We start from the raw sequence: 19608 nt of genomic DNA, 5'->3' as shown, positions 1-19608 counted from the left end.
AGCTGCCTTACAGATAGATGCATGAGAGTAAGCAATCAGTTTATTCAGCTGAATTTCTGCCTAGGTTTCATTTTATATAATAGGGTTAAACTCTGCTGGCTTTTAATAAAAAGCCAGCAGAATTAATGTTTTTATATAAGGACTAGAAAGTGCTTTGATCATTATTACACCACTAAAATATTTTCTTAGTGAATTGTGGTGAAAATGTTATGAATACCTACATTATCTAAAACTGCTAAAACCTCTAGACAAAAAATATTAGATTTTATATTCTGGAAGTTGCAATTTTTAACAAAAATCTAAAAAAAATGCTTTTAATGCATTTTCAGTCTTTACAAACGGCAGTGGAAAATCCCAGACAGCCTGGTTGGTTTCAGAGAGCTTTAACTGAGTCCCAGCACTGTCCCCTCCGGTTTTATGTTGATTTCCTTATCAGATAATGTTTCCCCTGAGTATTCTCACAGCTTACTGGGTAAATATTCAGTGCTCGTGACCAAAGAGCTGTGCTTGCGGTGCAAGAGAACTACAGATACAATGAAAGCTCATAAGTGTTAAAAACATTTGAGAAAGAATAGTTCACTCTGAGGAGCTCAGCATACATCAGTGGGGAACTGTGAAAGGATATCACCTGTGAAACAAATCCAGTTAGGAAATGTCCTCGCTCCTAAATGTACCACAGTTAACTTTTACCTGTATCGTTAGAAAATGGAAACGGTAGCAATTCAGCCGCGTAAACCGATAGAGTGGGATCAGCGGATGCTGGACCACCTTGTTCAAAGAGTTTGCTAACTTTCTGTAGAGTCAGTCAATACACACCTCCTAACTTCATGTAGCCTTAAGATTGGCACATGAGCTGCATCCAAGTTACACATCACCATGTTCAATGCAAAGCATCAGATGCAGTGATGTAAAGCACGCCGCCACTGGACTCTCTGGAGTGATGAATCGTGCTTCTTCATCTGAGCTTGCCAGGCTGTTTTTCAGGAGCTTTGTTTGACCCCTTAGTTCTAGTAAAAGGAACTCTAAACTCTGTGGGAACAGTGCGGAGCTGGCCCCCTTCCTCTCTAAACATCACTGTTGACCAGAGCACAAAGCAAGATCTATAAAGACACAGATGGTAGAGTCTGCTGTGGATGAACTTGATGAAACACCTTTGGGATGAATTAGAGCAGAGACTTAGAGCCAGCATTACTGTCTGACCTCACAAATACGCTTCTGGCAGAATGGTAAAATTCCCATAAACACATTCCTAATCTTTATGTAGAGCGTTTTCCCTGAAGTTCTGGAGCTGTTCTAGCTGCAAAGGGTGGACCTACGTCATATTGAACTCCTATTGGTTGATTACTGAATTACATTTATTTCAAGATGCCTTTAAGCAATCAATGTTACAATCTTTTGCCATAAAACGGATGTGATATACCTGAGTATAAATTAGGGTATTTTAAGTGAAAGTGTCTTCTATAATGTTACATGTTAGGGATAGTTTTGTAAAACCTTTAGTCTTTTTGTTGAATTTTTTTGATGATACACGACATTACTAAAATCTTGAAGTATAGATCAGTTTTATATTGAATGTCTCTAAATATTTATGCATTTTAGAAAAACACAGTAACATTTCAAGACATGTTGTGATGTTTTATTGCTTCATTCTAGTAAAGTTTTCCCGGTTTGTTTAATGTTACTTTTCTGTGGTCCCACATAAATCTTTCTCTTTGTCTTTAAGTTACTGCAGCAGACCTCCCTTCATACAAGGACCAGCTGGAACATTGGATCAAGACTTGTTGCACACATGACCTCAGACGCATTCAATGACTGCTGGAAGTAATGAGTTCTTGGAAAACCTCCAGCTTTGTCGCCTTGGATGTGTGATGATTTTACAGTGTGTGACACAGATCATAACCATGAAGTCAGACTAGCTCACACCGAAGGGGTCAAAGGTCAGCCCAGCAGCATTCCAGGACAGACAGTATGACTCCCTGGAGGATGTCTGGGCATCTATTTCAACCTATCCCGACTTTATAGTGCTGCTAAAACCCACAGTTGCTGTCCTACTGAGACCCCTAAACCAAAGCTAATGAGCAAATGATTACAATGCATGTGATTTTGTGATGTAGTAGTATGGAGTAATAAGAACAAAACATAACAGAAATATTGTGGTGTCGCAGGCTGGTGTCACATGACATCACACCAGCATTTTGAGGTAATAAAAATAAAAAGACAGTCCTGGGTTTTTAAACCAATGTAGTTTGCATGTTCTCTCCATGCATCATTGGTCCTCTGCAGGTACACTGGTTTCCTCCAAAAGTCTGAACAACATACCCGTGGCAACCCGTCCAGAGATGGATGGATGGATGGACGGACGGATACATGGATGGAAGATGAATGGATATTATTTACATAGCATCCTTAAATGCTGAGTGTTTAAAACTCTAATAAAACCACATTTCTTTGCTAATTTTACACAATTTAGCTGAAAATAGATAGTAGCTAGAGATGCGTCTGACTGGTAAATAATGACATCATTTCTGCTTTTGACATAACACAAGTTCAGAAGACATTTTTTCTAGATTTACAAGAGCCTATAGCCAGTAACAGTTTCTTAGTTGTGCATTATGTGGAGTAATTGTATGAACACCTAAGAAATCTCAGCAAGCAGGACAATAACAGCAATTACAAAAATAAAAGCCCATAACCAGATTAAATATCTTCAGGATCAAGACATCTATATTTACTTCAAGGAGGTACAGCTTTTGTGCCTAATCTAAAGCTATTATGGTGAGCAACTTATTTTGATGGTATTAAATTTACCAACGAAAAAAACAAATGTTCAGTTTTAACTTGAATAATTTTGTTTTTTTAGAAGAAAACTTTTTAAAGAAGTGACCACATATTGTATCTAACACACAATGTAAACTAAGGGTCGGCATAGCATGAGAACAAAGTAAGAAACCAGAGGCTTCATGATGTCCATGATTCCACTGTGAGGCCAAACCTTTAGGCTTTTGCAAAACAATGAATATTATTCAAACATATAGACTATATAAGGGGCAAAGAAATCTCTTTAGATGAAGAAAAAACCTCAAAAGGAAAACAAGATTTGTGTCCTGTTTTATGCCAGCTACTAGCCATTCATGTATGTGTGGTTCCTTCTCAAACCAAGAGATTAGCTTTATAGGAGATCCATTCCGCAGATTGAAGCATGTATTTCACTGACAGAGCTCTTGTATGTCACCGTAATATTTCTTCTTTGTATAACCTGTTTTTTTTATTTGAAATGGTGCGTGTTCCCCAAATAATGCAAAAGGAGGAAAAAACATACTAAAGTATTAACATGAGGACTGATGATAAGCACACATTACAAATGAAGTAGTAGTAGAGAATAAGGTGTATTTATCCTCACCCTGGGTGTTTCCAGTATCTATCAGTACTTTGTACATGCAACAGAAAACTAAACCCCAGAATCCAATTAAAACTGATTTCCTCCAAAATCTAAGTCGCTGCTGTCAGCACATGCACCGACCACAAAGGCAATAACAGCAGTTCAGCTGGTCATCCTACATCTAACATAGAGCAGCGTATAGAATAATGTCTCCTCACACACATAAAAGGTTGATATTACCAACATTCATCTCTAAGAGCAGAATGTGCAGAGTTTTTTAAATGTCAGGGCAGCTTCTTTCAAAGAGGTTCAGTTCTGCAGCAGGAGACTTAAAATCCACCAGGAACTAGATTAATAAGCATGTAACAACAATAATAAATGTCCAAGAGAATAATAAACATCCTGACATGGATATCATAGTTAATACTAACATACACACCAACATGATACGTTTTAAGTTATGGTAAGATTTTTTACTTCAATAAATAAATTAGACTACATGATTAAAAACTCAAGAAACTTTGTCAATTGTCAAAACTTTTATTTTCACAATTTTTCTTCTTTTTCCTTAACTTTTTTCCATTGGGGTATTGAAAATGTGAAGAATATTATTAAATTAAGTTACAAGATTTTTCATTACATAAATCATATTATTTTATGTAACTGGTGTCCTGAAGAAGCCGATTTCAAATATGTATATTCCTCTATTGTATTATTAGTGATTGTGGGGCTATACAGTAATTGCTGTGATAAGCAGTCAGAGCCATAAGCCCCATTTACACTGCCCTTTTAAAACCGTGCTGAGAATGGTCCGAGCACGGTAACCGAGATAACTGTTGAGATTAAACAGAACGTAACTGAACTGGACCATGCCAGACACAACTGAACCGTGCTAATCTAGTACTAGTTCAGCAGTGGTGCTCGGCACGGTTCATCTGTGGCTCGGTTCTCAGATAACAAAACATAACTGCATCATCTATTTACAGTCAGCTGACTCATTTCACATGTTTCCTGCTGTGTAATTTTTAATTCACAGATCTCTTCACCTGTTCACAACACAAACCTCTTCTCAGCCTATTAACAATAAATGGCATCAAAGGAGCGTGTTGCGACTTGAGATGATGCCGAGACCGAGGCTGTCATTGAAATTTGGGTGGAGGCCGCACAGAAGTTCCTGAATGTTATGGGCGTTTGCATAATTCCCGCGTAATTCCCGCCTTGAGAGCTGTAGTATCGTTTACCGCCGCTGGTAGGAAGGAACCGTGTTAGCGTGATGTGTAAATGGTCATAAGAGCTAAGTTCGGCACGGTAAACTGATCCAAGCTCGGTTTGAACTCAGCATGGATCGGTTTCAGAGGGGAAGTCGAAATGGGGCAAGAATCATCTCTTTTATTGCTATCACGATAATATCACCCAGTATGGGGATTAGGTTTTAGTGCGTATCGCCCAGCCCTAGCTGAGAGCACAGTGAGCTTTCTTTATAGGAGTTTGTTGGAATACATGTTAACTTTGATCCAAAATGGCTGAAAAATGATTTCACAGCTTATTGATTAATGTGAAAATTAGGGGATTTTTAAATAATTTTTCTCTCAATGTGAAAAATGTGTCTCAACAGAACTGAGAGCTGAGTGGAGATATTAGGTGCGTTCAGGTTGAACAGCTCCTTGCCTGGGATGTGGATGAGAACTTCTGGTTCCGGTGCAGAAGCTGGACAGAGCTGCCTGCAACTGATCCAGAGAGCTGTTTGAGTTATGCAACTCACCTGTGGAAAATACACATGAAAACACTTAGAAACATGACAAGCTGAAAGCTCTGGTCCAAATTTTTGGCGAGGTGCTGTTCAACTCGAAAATTAATGGCGAGGGCATAACCACCTTTGCAACTAAATAATAGTATCTCCACTCAGCTGTCACTTCTGTTAGACTGGCCAATAGGAGCACAGGCCCGCCCATGACAGGTTTTTCACATCAAGAGAAGAATCCTTAAATCAGGAGCAAAAACTTAGGTTTTGAGAGAGAGAAGAAAAAAGTTTGGAGATAGAAATCTATTTTTGAAAGAAAATATTTTCACTCTGATTGCAAGAAATCAATATTTGAGGCTAAAAATACATTTTTGAGCAGGTGTGGTGTTTTTTTACCCTCGGAAATAATTTTCCAAATGTCAATTATTTTTCATTTATTTAATGACAAAGTATTTTCTCTACAAACACATAAAATAACATCATTTTTTGCTATCAATGTGATTTATTTCCTCTACAATATATATTTTTACTTTCAGAATCATTTTCTTCTTTCAGATAGCTTTTTTTTCTTGAATTGAATAAAAACAGAAAAATATTATAAGCCCATTCGCTCACAGTACGTTCCTCCATGAACATCTTAAAAATGACAACTGAGTACCTTTACAGAAGCAGAAACACTTAATGTCACTGTGACTGAAATGATTTAGACATAATGTTTACCAGAAAAAGTGCAACATCATCACTAGTTTTATACTTCACTCTAAAGTTAAACTAGTTTGCTCAATCATTCAAACATTTAGATCAACAGAAATACGGACGTTTCCTTACCATCAGCATTCTCATGTATCTTTTTAGATCTCATTATCTATCATCAAAACCATCATCATCATCAGTGTGAGGATTTAGCAGTTATTTTTCCTCTCTTCACATTGAAGCATGAGGCAATGTCTGTGATATAAACTGCTGAGCAGCTGTAACAAAATCTACATAGAAATAAATATACAGTCTGTTTGCATAGCCTGGAAGTGATCATGGGTTGGGTAATCATCCCGTAACCTCCGGCGCCTGGATCCTTGATGCTGTAGCCAGGGGAGGGGTTTGTTCTGGTTCTTTAACTGTGCAGGTTGACATCATCGGGTCCCAGCATAAGGAGAGTGAACAGGTGAGTAGAGGTTACCTGAAACAGGAGAACATGCTGTGGTTAGTGGAAACATAATGGCTTGGGTCTATTCCAGCCTTATGCTATGTTCGGACCGTATGCACTAGAGGCAGCAGAAGCAGCGGGATTATATGCAAAGTCAATGGTTGACGCACATCAAGGCGCAGCAAAAGGTCCTGCAGCACGCCTTGAGCAGCAGGAGCAGCGCCTCTTGAGCTTCTAAGCATCTAACGCACTGCCAAAGCAGCAGCTGCTGGAGTTGGAAAAATGTAACTTTTGCTGCTGGACGCGCCACATCACTAATCAGAGAGGCTGATCTGGGAGCTGGCAGACAGACACACTTCTGATGCAGATCGCTATGATCACTCCCCTGAAACAGTTGTTTAACGCCTAGCTTAACTTAAAATGTCGAAACCTGCCGGCAAAATATATTAAATTAAATTATTCTGGTGCCTGGAGCTTGGATTACATACATGAAAAACACATTCAAGCCGCAACCAACACTAGCGAAAAACCCCCAAGAAGCGACCAGGCTGCTGTTGAACAGCATTTCCAGTGACAGAGCACTGCAGGTGTATGGGGGTGTGAGCAGCTCCAACAGAGAAATAATATTTTAAGGCAGAATCATAGTCTTGATGAACTGACTGCACAGATTAGGTTTTCAGGTGGACTTTCTCACTTAAAAACATATTAAAACAAATTTTTACCCACTGATCATAGCAAATATAGCTGCCATTGTTCCATGCAAAGAAAGGATAGGGTAGCTCCGCCCAACGCGCATCAGATTCTGATGTCACCTAAAAGATTAATAGCTTACATCTGCTTGTACCTTTAAAACTGCATCATGACCAAAGAACAAAAGACAATTGCGAAAAGGTTTAAACAATTATTGGTTAATAAAATATTATCTTAAACTTAGCACATGTGAGGAAATGAAACATACCCGCACATGAATGTCCACCTAAACTAAAAAGCTCGGTGAAAACGTCATTAATTATAGAGGCTGCAAGGAAGGAAGGTCTCGACACAACAAGGCTTAGCTGCACTCTAAAGGTTTAACCTCTAGGGCAGAGGTCTTCAACAGGGGGTCTACGGAGGTCCAGCATGGGCGTTGCAAAAGTTTTGGTTGATTAGACTTTTTTTTCTCCTCCCTGCATTTTTTTCCACTTTTATTGAAATGTCTTTAAATCCACATTAACATGAATTCAACACATTGTAGTAAACAGATAAATGGAGGCAGAAGATGTCTTTCAGTCATCAATGCAAACATTCAGCGACACACAGGAGCTCTTTTCAGCTGGGCACCGTTTCATTCACAACACCTGTCCCATCAACCAGGAATCAGAATCAGATCAGAAATACTTTTAATAATCCCAGGGAGAAATGACTTTGCTTACATTACTCCATATGTAATAGAGTGACTATAGAACCAGTTTGATATAACACAATTTCATACAATATATATAATTAGGAGGTCTAATGGTTAAAGAGTAAAGAATACTGAGTGCTGTTCGCAGTATGCCAAAAGCCATATTGGGATGCAGTAGATATACGTGGCCAGGTGCTCTAGTCAAGTGAGCCCAAATTTATCAGCTAGTTGAAACAAAGGGATTGTAGCATCCTGACCTGGTATGGCCGTCTTTAACACTGGAAGAGCTGAATACAAATACATGCCACCCTCTGCACATTTTTACAATTATACGCTACTTTTTGAGGGTTATGCCACATAAATATCAAACTTACACTAAAGCTGGTAGCATAAGAAAAAAATTTCATTTTGAATACTTTTAGAGAATAAAAGTACTGTGTTCCACATTACTGCATGAAATCTCTAACATCAGTCTCAGCTGAAAGACAAAAAAAGAATATATATATGTGTAAGTGCGGTACCTTTCTCTGAGGGGCAGATTTGGGTTACTGAGGAAGGAAAGCTGCTGCTCCAGACTGCACACACGAAAGGCCAGATAGCACGATGACAGGATGAGGAGAATTATTCTGATGAAAGAGAAAGAGAAAGAAAAGTTTCAGAACTGTAATTTCTCTCAATGAGCACTAGAGGGCAGTGTTTGCTTTCCTCTCCTGCTGCTTTAAATTATATGCAGCTGAGAGAATAAACTTGTTGATAGTAAAAAATATAATAAAATAAAATAGATTTTAGTGGAAAAAATACATTCAACATATCTGAATCAACATATCAGATCTGTAAAGTAATTAAAAACATAAAGAAAATGCAAAGTACATTTAAAATGTAAAAAAAAAGATATATGGAATACAAACAAATATATCATGAAGCCCATCTTCATAAAAAAAAAACTGACAGAAGAAAACAAATAATAATTTACTTAGACAACTGTGATTGTTTTATCATAATTAAATAGCAAATACCTGGATTTAGAAAATATGGATTGATAGTAATCCTAAAATAAATAATCAAAAAAGTAAAGAAAAAAAAACAGCATTAAGTCTCACATTTTGGCCGTATAATATCAAAGATGTGTTGTTTTATTCTCGGTTGAATCTTCTGAATGTCATTAGTTGAGCTGTTTACTTTATAACACATTTAAATATGTATTTTTCTTCTACAGTTGCAAAAGGCTGGCATTAATAAGGATGTTTTAGTATTTATAAATATATATGGAAGGGCTCCATCTGCATTTACAGCAGATTAAGCTTATGTATAACAAAACTCTTCTGTACAAACAGATGAACATGAAGCACGTGCTGCTCTATGACACACAAAGTGTAATATTGTTACGATATCATGGGAGGGTGTTTCTCAGCGGAAAAAGTGTGATGAATAAGTGTTTTAACAGCTCGGATCCCTTGTGCTAAGCCTGCCTGAATCACCTCCTATTTATATCAGCACATTAATGCCCAGAGTGTGTGTGTGTGTGTGTGGAGCTGTGAGTCAGCTGTTGAAGGAGCTGAAGGTGGAGTTGTTGCTTTCTGCCTGTTTCTTTTGTACACTCACAGCAGGGTGAAGAACTTGAGCAGCTGGTACTCCATCTGGCCCAACTCTGCCACCGGCTCCGATAAAAGACCTCTGTCTGTCTGCAGACCTCTTTCTGAAACAACACGTCATAACAAGCGAAACCATTAAAATTACTCTACTGTCCTCGTTACTTCAAATTTAACACAGCTGGTGGGCAACATTTCTCCATAAATCTGTACTAAAATAAAATCCTTGCCCTCAACTGTTAGGGTTTAAGTTAAAAATGCTGTGAACCTTTGAATAAAAAATTATGAATAAGGACCAATAGTTGAGTTATTCCATTTACCCTTTTATTCATCATGCATCTTTGTTTTCTCTTTGACTGCTACTTGTGACTGCTGTTCTTAAAATAATTCAACAGTTTGAAAGTGTTTCCAAAGAAATTAGAGCATATTCTTAAAATTAAAGATTAACTTAAAGGTATAGTGGAGGACGGACTATTTCCAGGTGGATCATCTAAATAAGTGGTCCTCCTAATTGTTAATCATTCTGCTGATATGTTTGTATTACTGTCTGCTCGCCACCCCTCGTTCTTTTTCTGCAAATAGAAGAGTTCATACTAAACCGATTTACATGATTTTATCTAACCTCAGAACTAAGAGCAGTTTCTCTGGAATATTCAAAAAAATTTGGTTTAGAAAGCTTTTACAAAAGAGCAAAGAAACAATAAAACCATACAGAAGTGTTATATTTAGCACTTGTAGAAGGCTTCCTGATGCAGATAGGATTTCTTAAAGCGATAGAGGACGATCTTTTATTTCCGGGTGGATCATCTAAATAAGTGGTCCTCCTTATTGTCAATCATTCTGGTGATGTGTTTACGTAAGGACGTCCTACGAGCTGGAACCGTTAGCTTTCTTTTCACTTTCAGGCGTATATCTGTGGGAAGCTACGGTTTCAGACAGTAAATGAAGCTCACCTCTCTCACAGCGGTTCTTTGAAAATGACTGAGGGTCGTAAGAGAACAAGTGTCTACGAAGTGTATGAGAAGAATAGAAAGGCCTCAGAAGAGAGAAGCAATAGTGTTTTTGGGAGATTCTATAACACCATGGCGTACACTGAAAGCAAAGGTCTGGACTTCCAACTGATACCTCGTTTGCAAAGTTTCACACCAGTGCTAATAAAAGTTATTTACCTCTATATTGTAACTTTCCAGGAAAGACGAGTTTATTTATTTTGTAATTTGCATCGTTAGTAGTTGTACGATGGCCAAAGATCCATATCTACCTTGCAAACATGTCCACGTTTTCACTGCAGCGCACAAATACAAGCACGCCATGATTTTAAATGTAGCAGTAGTGTTATTTGCAGGGAAACTTTTTATATATAAATATGAGTGAGATGAGATCCATTCAAGCAATAGTCTTATCATTGCGTACCCACTCATCCTCAAGGATAAAGGGACTTGTGCACACTCTTGCATGCGGGTACAGGGTTGTGCATGTGCATTTTTTTTTTTAAATAGAGAGGGCGGGTCTTTTCAAAAAGTCACAAAAATCCTATATCCCCCCTATATCTTCAAATGTGTTTGTTGCCACACCGTGAAATTATTTGACATTAACGGTGAAAGAAAGACCAGCATGTAGCAAGTGAGATCAGGATGACAGAAGTTTTGACAGCGGCGAAAGGAGCTAAGGATGCAGCTGACGGGGTTTAAGGATTTGATCATTCAAGGAGCTGAAGAGTAAAAGTGGAATATATCAGAAATCTGGAGGCTTAAAATGAGCCTGTCTCTGTTTTTGTTCCTCATTACCACTGAGGGTTTCATATCTATTATTGATTGGATCCATTAAATTGTCTCATTTCCATTGTGTTTGGTGCAATGAACAATATTTTTGAAGAAATATTTATTTTACAAAATAAATTTTACAATAAGAAACTGGAGATGCACTGGATGCGGGGGAGGGCAGCGCACGTAGTGTAAAAAGGATATTGTTTTATTGATTTATTTTTATGTTGAACATATTTTATAGTTTAACATTATAATTTATGTCTCACTTACATATTGAGTCTAAAGTGCATGTTGCCAACCTGGAAAGACGTGTGACAAACTCTTTGCAATGTGCATGTTGTTTTATGATGAAGGGTTAAAAGGTTCAAAAGTTGCTTTGATTAAGTTAAAAATCAACACCATGCTGTGATGGATTTATTGGATAAACATGAGACAAAAATATGAAAAGCTGCTCCTCATTCCTTAAGGTTCTGCTTTCTAGTAGGCAGAAGTGGCTCTAATACAGTATATGGACTTTCTGGAAGTCTTCCTTTGCCTTTTTTTTTTATTGTAAAGGTGGATAAGATGATAAATAAAATTAATTTCAGGTCTTCAAGCAAATGATCAGTGTCTGTAATTCAAACCTTTAAAAAAGAGGAAAGGAATTCTAACAAAGACTCAACAGAACCTGGAAAATATAGCTTTCTATGGTAGCTGGTCTATGGTAGCTACCATAGACCAGCTACTATCTACTTAATCCAAAGTGTTTAGCAACGAATAAAAAATAAAAACATTGGTAGTGCAGAGAAAATTAACTTTATTGCATCAAACTGCATGTTTGTTACTTCTTTATAACAAGTACACTGGAAGGAAGCATGGTCTGTGACAACCAGCTGGTAACAAAGCAACCAACCGGTGGCTTTTTTTAAACAGACTGAAAACTCATCATTTTGCTGTATTTTTTCTTCTTTTTTTGTGTGTTGACACCCTTCTTCTTTTTTAAAGGTGTCTTAATACATTAGGTTTTACTTACTTACCTACATACTGCTCTGAACCCATCTTATGTGCTGCTAATTTAAAGTATTCAACATGTTACAGGAAGAGAAAAACATTATTTTATCCGGTGGTTAGAACATGGTTCACGGTAGACGCTGTTTTTATTATAATCTCGACTAAATCTGCACGGGCACAAAGCTTTTTAATACAAGCCACCATGTGATTTAATCTCTGTGGAGCCTCATGTCTCATTGCGTAAGAGAAAAAAAAATCCAAAAGGAGATTATTCATTTGCTCTCAGTTTCACACAAAAAATAGGACCCACAATGGAAACAGAGGAGAGACGCTAACGACTCATCTGTAATGATGGTATGCTGTAGGTTATGGATTTTATTCAAGAAAACATTGACTTAATTCACTTTCCTCTGATTATCAGTAAAAAATATTTTCCTTTTCAGTTGAAATTAAAAAAAAAAAATTTGAATGACCTGTGAACTTTACTGAAGCCTTATTATTTCTAAATCTCAGAAAAAAGATAAGAAACTCCTGGAGTGAATCTTTTTAGATCAGGTTATACTGGAACATTTTCCTGACCTTAATATCACCTTATCTTTTATTGCAGCAGCTTATTTTGACCATTACAAGAGAATTATAAAATTTAATGTGAGAATTTTAATTCAGGCCAGGGGGTTCCATTAGTGGGCATCAGGAGATATCACCCATTTGATTGTCGCATTTCATAAATAAATGCACCATTACATAAGTAGATGTTCATTAATTTGTACTATTTACAAACATTTCCATTGACAGTGTCATATTCATTTTATAACATTCTGGACAACCTGTGAGAAATGGAAAAGCAAGGCTCCGTTTAAAGTTAATTTTTTTGCCCTATAAAAGAGGTGGAATTAAAGACCCATATATCAGATGGTATTATATGGCCGCCCAACTAACATCAGCCATGTAGACACTGAACAGCAATCTGCTCCAGATTTCCCCTTAAACACCTTTCTATATTCTTCGCATATAAGGACACTAAAAATCCCCACAAAGGATCCTTTCTTAAAAAGTACAATTATAACTTGGCATGCAGCACATAAACCTGTAGGTGACCGTCCAGAGCGATCACAATCTACCCCTATCCGGGTAATGAAAAGTTCACCCCAGGGAAAATGATGGAGGATTTAAACTATGGAAAACTAAAGGCATTCAGAAAATGGAAGACCTATATGCTGATGGCAGGTTGTTTACTTTCGATCAGTAATGTAAGAAGTATTTAATACCCCCAAAACGATTTTTTAAATACTTGCAATTGAAAAAAGATTTCATTAAAACTGAAACGAATAGTTGACATTCCACCCTTAACGAAAATAGAGAAGTGTGTGTTGGGGGACTTAAAAGGCAAAGGTTGTTTTTCTGTGTTCTATACTTTGTTTATGCGTTCCTCTAAAGATTCAGCAATAGATAAGTTAGACGCTTGGAGAGGAGATACTTTCAAAGATATCGACGAAGAAAACTGGAATCAGGCATGTTTAAAAGCAGAAAAACAAACGATAAACGCGTGATTTAAACCTCTGCAATATAAATGGATTATGAGAACCTAAATAACACCAGTTACGCTTCCTCATATGTTCAGTGATATTCCAGATAATTGCACTAAATGTTTATTTGAAAAAGGAACTCTTCATTTTGTGGGAATATCCTAACGTCCAGAAGTTTTATTAGGTGTCTATCTGAATTATCCCATTAGAGGTTAAAATCTGTGTTCTTAGAATAAACCCAATTACATTTAAACAATTACAGAGGACAACTACACTGATATACTTCTTCAAGCCAGAAGATTTGTTGCACTATGCTGGAGGAGCATGGAGGCCCCCTCCATGGGACTGTGGAGGAAAGAATCTGCAGGTTCACTTGGACTGGAAAAAATAACATACATTGCCAAGGGTAAACAACGGGACGTTGAGAATCTATGGAAGCCATATATGAGGATCATAGGGACTGAAGGTGGAGCTTATTGATGGGAGTCTTAAATGGATGTCTTGACTACAGTTTCTATTCATATATTTTCTTGTTATTTTTCACTTCCTGAATCTAAAGGGTTTTGTATATTTTTGGAACTAGAAAAATGTAGGTTTGAATGGTGAATGCATGAGTGAATGTAAGTGCGTATAAGTACATGTTACCAGGTTAAGTTTGTTGTCTGTAAATGTGTTGTGTCAAAAAAGAGAGAATTTGATCAAATATATTGAAAAGAATAGTTCATTAATTTAATTCGTTTTCTTTCAGACATAATTCAAATATTAAATATGCCAATAAATTGTGAAATGCACAATTGAATAATTGAATGTCTCATTTAAAAATGAATAAAAATATTTCAAATGATTAATTTTATTATTAAATTTAATCTATATATAAAAAAATACTTCAATGAATACAATTCCTCCACTTTATGTGTATGTTTTAATATAAAATGAGCTAATTCAGTGAAAACATAATTGTGGGAGTTTGCCAGTCTGTTGCATTGTTTTTTTTAGTGATCTGGCTGAAATGTTGGGCTGTGGGGAACATAAGACCACAGGCTGGATGAGCGGCCATGGTTATCAGCTCCCACTTCACAGTGGGCAGGATGGTATTAGAGGTAAATTAGGATCTCTGAAGGTAACACCAGAGGGAACGCAGCCATAAGAAGCTGATTTCTACTTTGGTCTCCCAGTTACAAAAAAAACAGGAACTGAAAACGTCTAAATTAAAAGGCCATCTCAGTTCCTAGACTTAGAGGGAACCAGGGACTCTGAAGGACTTTAACAGGTAGTGACTGCCATCTGAAATGTTACAGGGGAAAATCAGGTCCTGTCCTGTTAGTACATGGTAGTTAAGAGAGGATCCAGTATGGTGTAATATCAGCACAGACTATTTCCTCACCTTCTAGAGATGGTTCTGTCTTAAAAGGTGTGTCTGCTGCTCCCAGGCCGCTGCTGGAGCTGCCCAGGAGGTCAGGAAGAGAGGAGGACACAGACACCACCGACGGTTTCCTTCTCCACTTTAACACTGAGGGGAACTCATCGACGACGGGGAAGTCATCCGGAGTCGGGAACTCATCCTATGTCACAGCAGTGAGGGGAGATTGATAAATGGACAGGAAAAAAAAAGCATCTTTTGATTTCAGATCAGCTTAGATTTGATTTTACCTTTTTTAATTTGCTTCTTTTTTTTGTTATTTTATGTGAAACATACAGTTTTTATTCTGTACTAGAAGAACTATGGATTCAAATCAAAGTTATTACAATTCTTAGATTAATGAGGCTTTCATTTTTAAGTTTTTGTTAATTTGAACGATACATTTTGATAACTGGATTTCCATTATCAATCTTTTACTGTCTTATAAAACAAAGGTTTCAGCAATAAATCATGCTCTTTACGTCCACATATGTGAAGGCAAACCTCAATATTTTACTTTATCTATGGTTAAATTACGTTAGTTCTCTTTCTACTTCTAACAAAGCATCTTATAAACACATATTTTAAACCTACTATGCAGGGAAAATATTAAAACAAAACAACACATTTCATTTAAAAGATAAAGAAATTCCTGCCACTGTTCTTTTCAATTAGCATTTTTAAAATAAAGGAAATCATCATTTGGGTCAGGAGTTCCCAAAGCTACATTATAGCACAGCTTAGTTTTCATGACTTATGGGGACATTTCATTGACTTACATAAATTTTATATGGCCTAACCCAGAGCCTTACCCTAACTCTAACTATTAACAACATATACCTAACGCTCGAACCCTTTCCTGAAATGAATTCACCTTAACCTAACCCCAACTCAAAGAAAATTACTTTACCATATGGGGACCACAATCCTGGTCCCAATAAGAATATAGGACCCCATAACGTGACAGTGAAAACAGATTAAAGTCCCCACGCTGTGATAAAAACAAGTCCACATACACACATAGCTTTGTTTTTATGACACATGGGGACATTTCATTGACCCCCTCACACACACACACACACAGCCATTCCAGAAAGCTCCTGATTGCATCTTGCCAACCTGGGGAATATTTCACTGCAAGGCTGCAGCTGAAGCTGCAGCAGAATGATCAATGGATCCTTTCTGACTAAAAACAGCCTTTAGGTTTGAAGAGTTTGCTTCACTAAAACACACCGCTGCTGTCTTTGATCTGGGAGTTTGGCAGACTTTGCAACATGTAATGAAAGTCCCTCTCTGTTTCAGAGACTTCCACTCACCAGCGATAAGGTTGGCTCTTCCATGAACTGTTTCAAGCTTAGGCTCTTCCCGTTGACCTGCAGAGAGAGAGAAACACAGTCGCCTCTTTATCTGAAATGCTGTGGCACGGTGCATGGACTTAATGAATAAATGGCCATGATGTGTTTGTTCACTGACCTGTAAGTGTGTGCAGATTCTGCGGAGGACATCATACACACTGTCTCTTGATAGCAGAGAGACAAAAACATACTGAGGAAAGAACAGAAAGTATCCAATGATGCCATGAATCTATGAATAAAATTAAAGGAACAGTTTCTGCTACACTTGAGAAATAAACACCAATCAGACGCAACATTATGGCCCCTTGTCATCAGAATGTGAATGTTTTTATTCATTACATGTGTTCATACTGAGTTATGGCTGCTGCCTCAGTCCAGTACATGCAGGGAGAGAATACAAGAAGAAGTTATGATGGGAAATTGATAAAAGCTACAGAGACTATAAATAGTGTACAAAATATGTATAGTAGGAACAAGATGAATAGTTTCTGTTTCTAAGGAGCTATGTGACACCAAATATTTTTCCTGGTCGGGGTCGCCTTTTACAGTTGCCTTTTGCATCTCTGCTACTGTCTCCTTGAACCCCAGTCGGCCTCAGCAGAAGGCCGCTCAAACTGAGCCTGGTTCTGCTGGAGGTTTCTTCCTGTTAAAAGGGAGTTTTTCCTCTCCACTGTTGCTACAAGCATGCTTAGTTTGAGTCATGAGTGGATGCAAACAAATGGTTTTCCTTAGATAGAAATCTTTGAATCAATTTGACAATCAGGTGAGAACCCTCAGGCAGTGGAGTCTTTGCTGGACCCTTTAAAACCACCACTGACCCTTCCTTGGATCTGTGCATTGCCAGAACTTAAAAGGTAGTTTTTCTGCCGGTGCAGCTTCTTTGCTTTCTGACATCATTAACCATCTCCTCTGCGGTTTTCAACTCAGGTTTGCAGGATCAAACATGTTTCCAAAGAATCCTCCTTTCTCTGCTGACATGTCCTCTCGCCATCATAGAGCCTCATGTGCTCCACAGTTAAGAAGCTTGCAGACAACGTAAATGAAAGCATTATTCAACAGTCCAGCTCCATGTTCCTGTTCTGATTCTCGCCTGTGCTCTGTTCTTTCAGTCTAAAATATATCCTTGCTATTATATGCCATCCACCGCAGCACTACGACAAGGAGATAATCTGTCTGTTTTACCTCCCCAGTCAGTGGATATTATGTTTTACCCAATCGGTTCACTTTGCCTACATGAGGTATTTCAGCTGCACTCCTTTCCTTCTCTGTGTTGCTCAGGTGTCTACAGTGGAATGATTTTAGCTGGAGATTTCGTGCAACAGCAAAAATACAATTAAATATCTTTTTCTGTTATAAAAACAGAAGAGTAAAGATCCAAAAAATGCACTCAAGTAAAAGTAACACAAGTAAAAATAAAAAAATAGACATCCAATGAATGCAGCAAGAGCAAGAAGGCATTTGGTAAAAGGTAATTGAGATACAGAGTATCAGGCTATAACATACAAGTAATGTGCAAATGCATTTTCTTTTAATAAATTATTTTATTTAAATGTATTTCTTAAAATCTTTTTTTTTTTTCTTTTTTTACATATAACAAATGAAACCACCTCCTAAAGTATATATGACTGAGCAGGGTCAACTACCTACAGTGACAATAGATTTTTTTTATTGTTTATTATATTGATCTCAATGCCTACGTCGTCTCAGCAGATTAAAAGTATCACTAAAATAACTGATTAAAAAGTAGCACTAAAAGTTTTGGTATAAAACAGAATAATCATCACTTAAGTTAAAACAAAATGGATGTTGCAGTAAAAAATACTCCTAAAAATATATTTTAGGTACTTTTAGGTACTCCCTCCTCTGGTAATCAAATAAAGCTTTGAAGCTATGCAGCAGAATCCTCATGCATCTGATTTATTTGCACAATACTAAAAGAATGAACATATAAGCTCAAATTACAAACTTTTAAATCAGCCATTTTGATGTTATTGTTGGTTTTAGTTATAACAGGTTATTTACGGTGCTTGACTGATGGGATTCATCATGCTGTAATAAAGCTACACTTGTTGACTTTAGAGGTGATTTTGCACATTTTTCTAAAAAAAACAAAAATCATGACTTAGGTTTTACTGCATTTTTAGGAATTAAAGGTTTTTGTTGTAGTTTTTAAGTCAAAACTCTTCAACAAAACAAACACAAAAGGAGAATTATTTAATGAATGTTAGTGTTTCTGCTGGTTGTGACTCTATACCTACCTTCTGGTTGGTGTCTGTTGTGATGGCTAAACCGTTCGGCACCAGGCCGGCTGTTTTGTGCTTCTTCACAAGCCTCACAGAGACGACAGGGATAGCCACCTGAGACGAATGAAAGCAAAGTAGCGAATAAGTATTTACAGGGAAACGGGAGTCTTGTATTTGACCTCTGAAACACCCAGAATGAGAGAGGAGAGAGAAAAACCCCTCTATGACAAAAGAGCCCAGTGATGGGCCCTGCAGAAAACAGGCAGGCAGCACAAAACCTACGTTATTTGAGTCAGAATGTCAGGAATGCAGCTGGAATAGTTTCGAAACAAAATAACCTTCATATAAGTGTCCCTGAAAACCTAGCAGAGCTTTAGTTTCACGGAAATGAAGGTAAAGCTAGAAAGCCCAGCATCAAAGAGAAAAATCTCAGAGCAGGTTAAGGTTAAAGGTTAAATATGTGTACAGATTTTTCAAACCCACCTTTACAGTATAAAGATTTTAATGTGTAAGAATTGAGACTCAGGAACTTCTAGTTGACACCTAATTCTGAACGACTACCAGTAAAATCGTTAGTAAAGCCGTCTAATGAGCTTCTTCAGGCTGTGATTTGAAATGTCACCGGGCTCAGGTTTCCGGGTTTATCAAACAGTCTGATACCTTGATGTCCTTTCCAAAGAGGTTGGCATAGAAACACAACCAGTGTCTGGAGATGTAGAGCCGACCCTGCAGGAGGATGTCTCTGAGGAGAGCACAGGAGTACACTAACAAAAGAAGGACAAAATATTCAACCAATGCATAAAAGATAACTGGAAAAACAGGATTTTAACACACTTTAGTTCATTTTTACAAGGTTACAGAGGGGAAAAAACCACAAAGCATCTATTTAAAAAAGTAGAAAATAATCATTAAAAGTTCACTTATTTATGATTGACATGTTTAAAAGCTGTTTTTAACCAGCTCTTAAACAAGACGTGTCTAAAATCATTTTACTGCACTTTGCTGATGACAATGCATTTCTTAGAACTGGACTGGTTCAATGGGATGGGGCGATTTACCAGATGTACAGAATGTTTTTATACATGAAATTAA

At 37.4% G+C, this 19608-nt stretch overlaps 1 protein-coding gene across 2 annotated transcripts in view; it reads right to left on the bottom strand.

The window, feature by feature from the left end:
• Nucleotides 1-5557: 5557 nt before the first annotated feature.
• LOC107086529 (GRAM domain-containing protein 2-like) overlaps nucleotides 5558-19608 on the bottom strand; it is a 47287-nt gene continuing 33236 nt past the window's right edge. For both annotated transcript variants that reach the window (XM_015377524.1, XM_015377523.1), the window contains exons 5-12: nucleotides 19177-19280; nucleotides 18532-18630; nucleotides 16392-16463; nucleotides 16235-16291; nucleotides 14904-15081; nucleotides 9251-9344; nucleotides 8170-8274; nucleotides 5558-6297 (exon numbers count right to left, since the gene is read on the bottom strand). In XM_015377524.1, coding sequence (XP_015233010.1) covers nucleotides 6294-6297; nucleotides 8170-8274; nucleotides 9251-9344; nucleotides 14904-15081; nucleotides 16235-16291; nucleotides 16392-16463; nucleotides 18532-18630; nucleotides 19177-19280 — 713 coding nt within the window. In that variant the 3' untranslated portion in view covers nucleotides 5558-6293. The remainder of the gene's footprint in view (nucleotides 6298-8169; nucleotides 8275-9250; nucleotides 9345-14903; nucleotides 15082-16234; nucleotides 16292-16391; nucleotides 16464-18531; nucleotides 18631-19176; nucleotides 19281-19608) is intronic.

The sequence above is a fragment of the Cyprinodon variegatus genome, unplaced genomic scaffold, assembly GCF_000732505.1.
Source record: "Cyprinodon variegatus isolate N-32 unplaced genomic scaffold, C_variegatus-1.0 Scaffold156, whole genome shotgun sequence".
Classification (NCBI taxonomy): Eukaryota; Metazoa; Chordata; class Actinopteri; order Cyprinodontiformes; family Cyprinodontidae; genus Cyprinodon; species Cyprinodon variegatus.
Note: the sequence above shows the minus strand (reverse complement) of the source record. Positions and strands in the feature narration are given on the sequence as shown.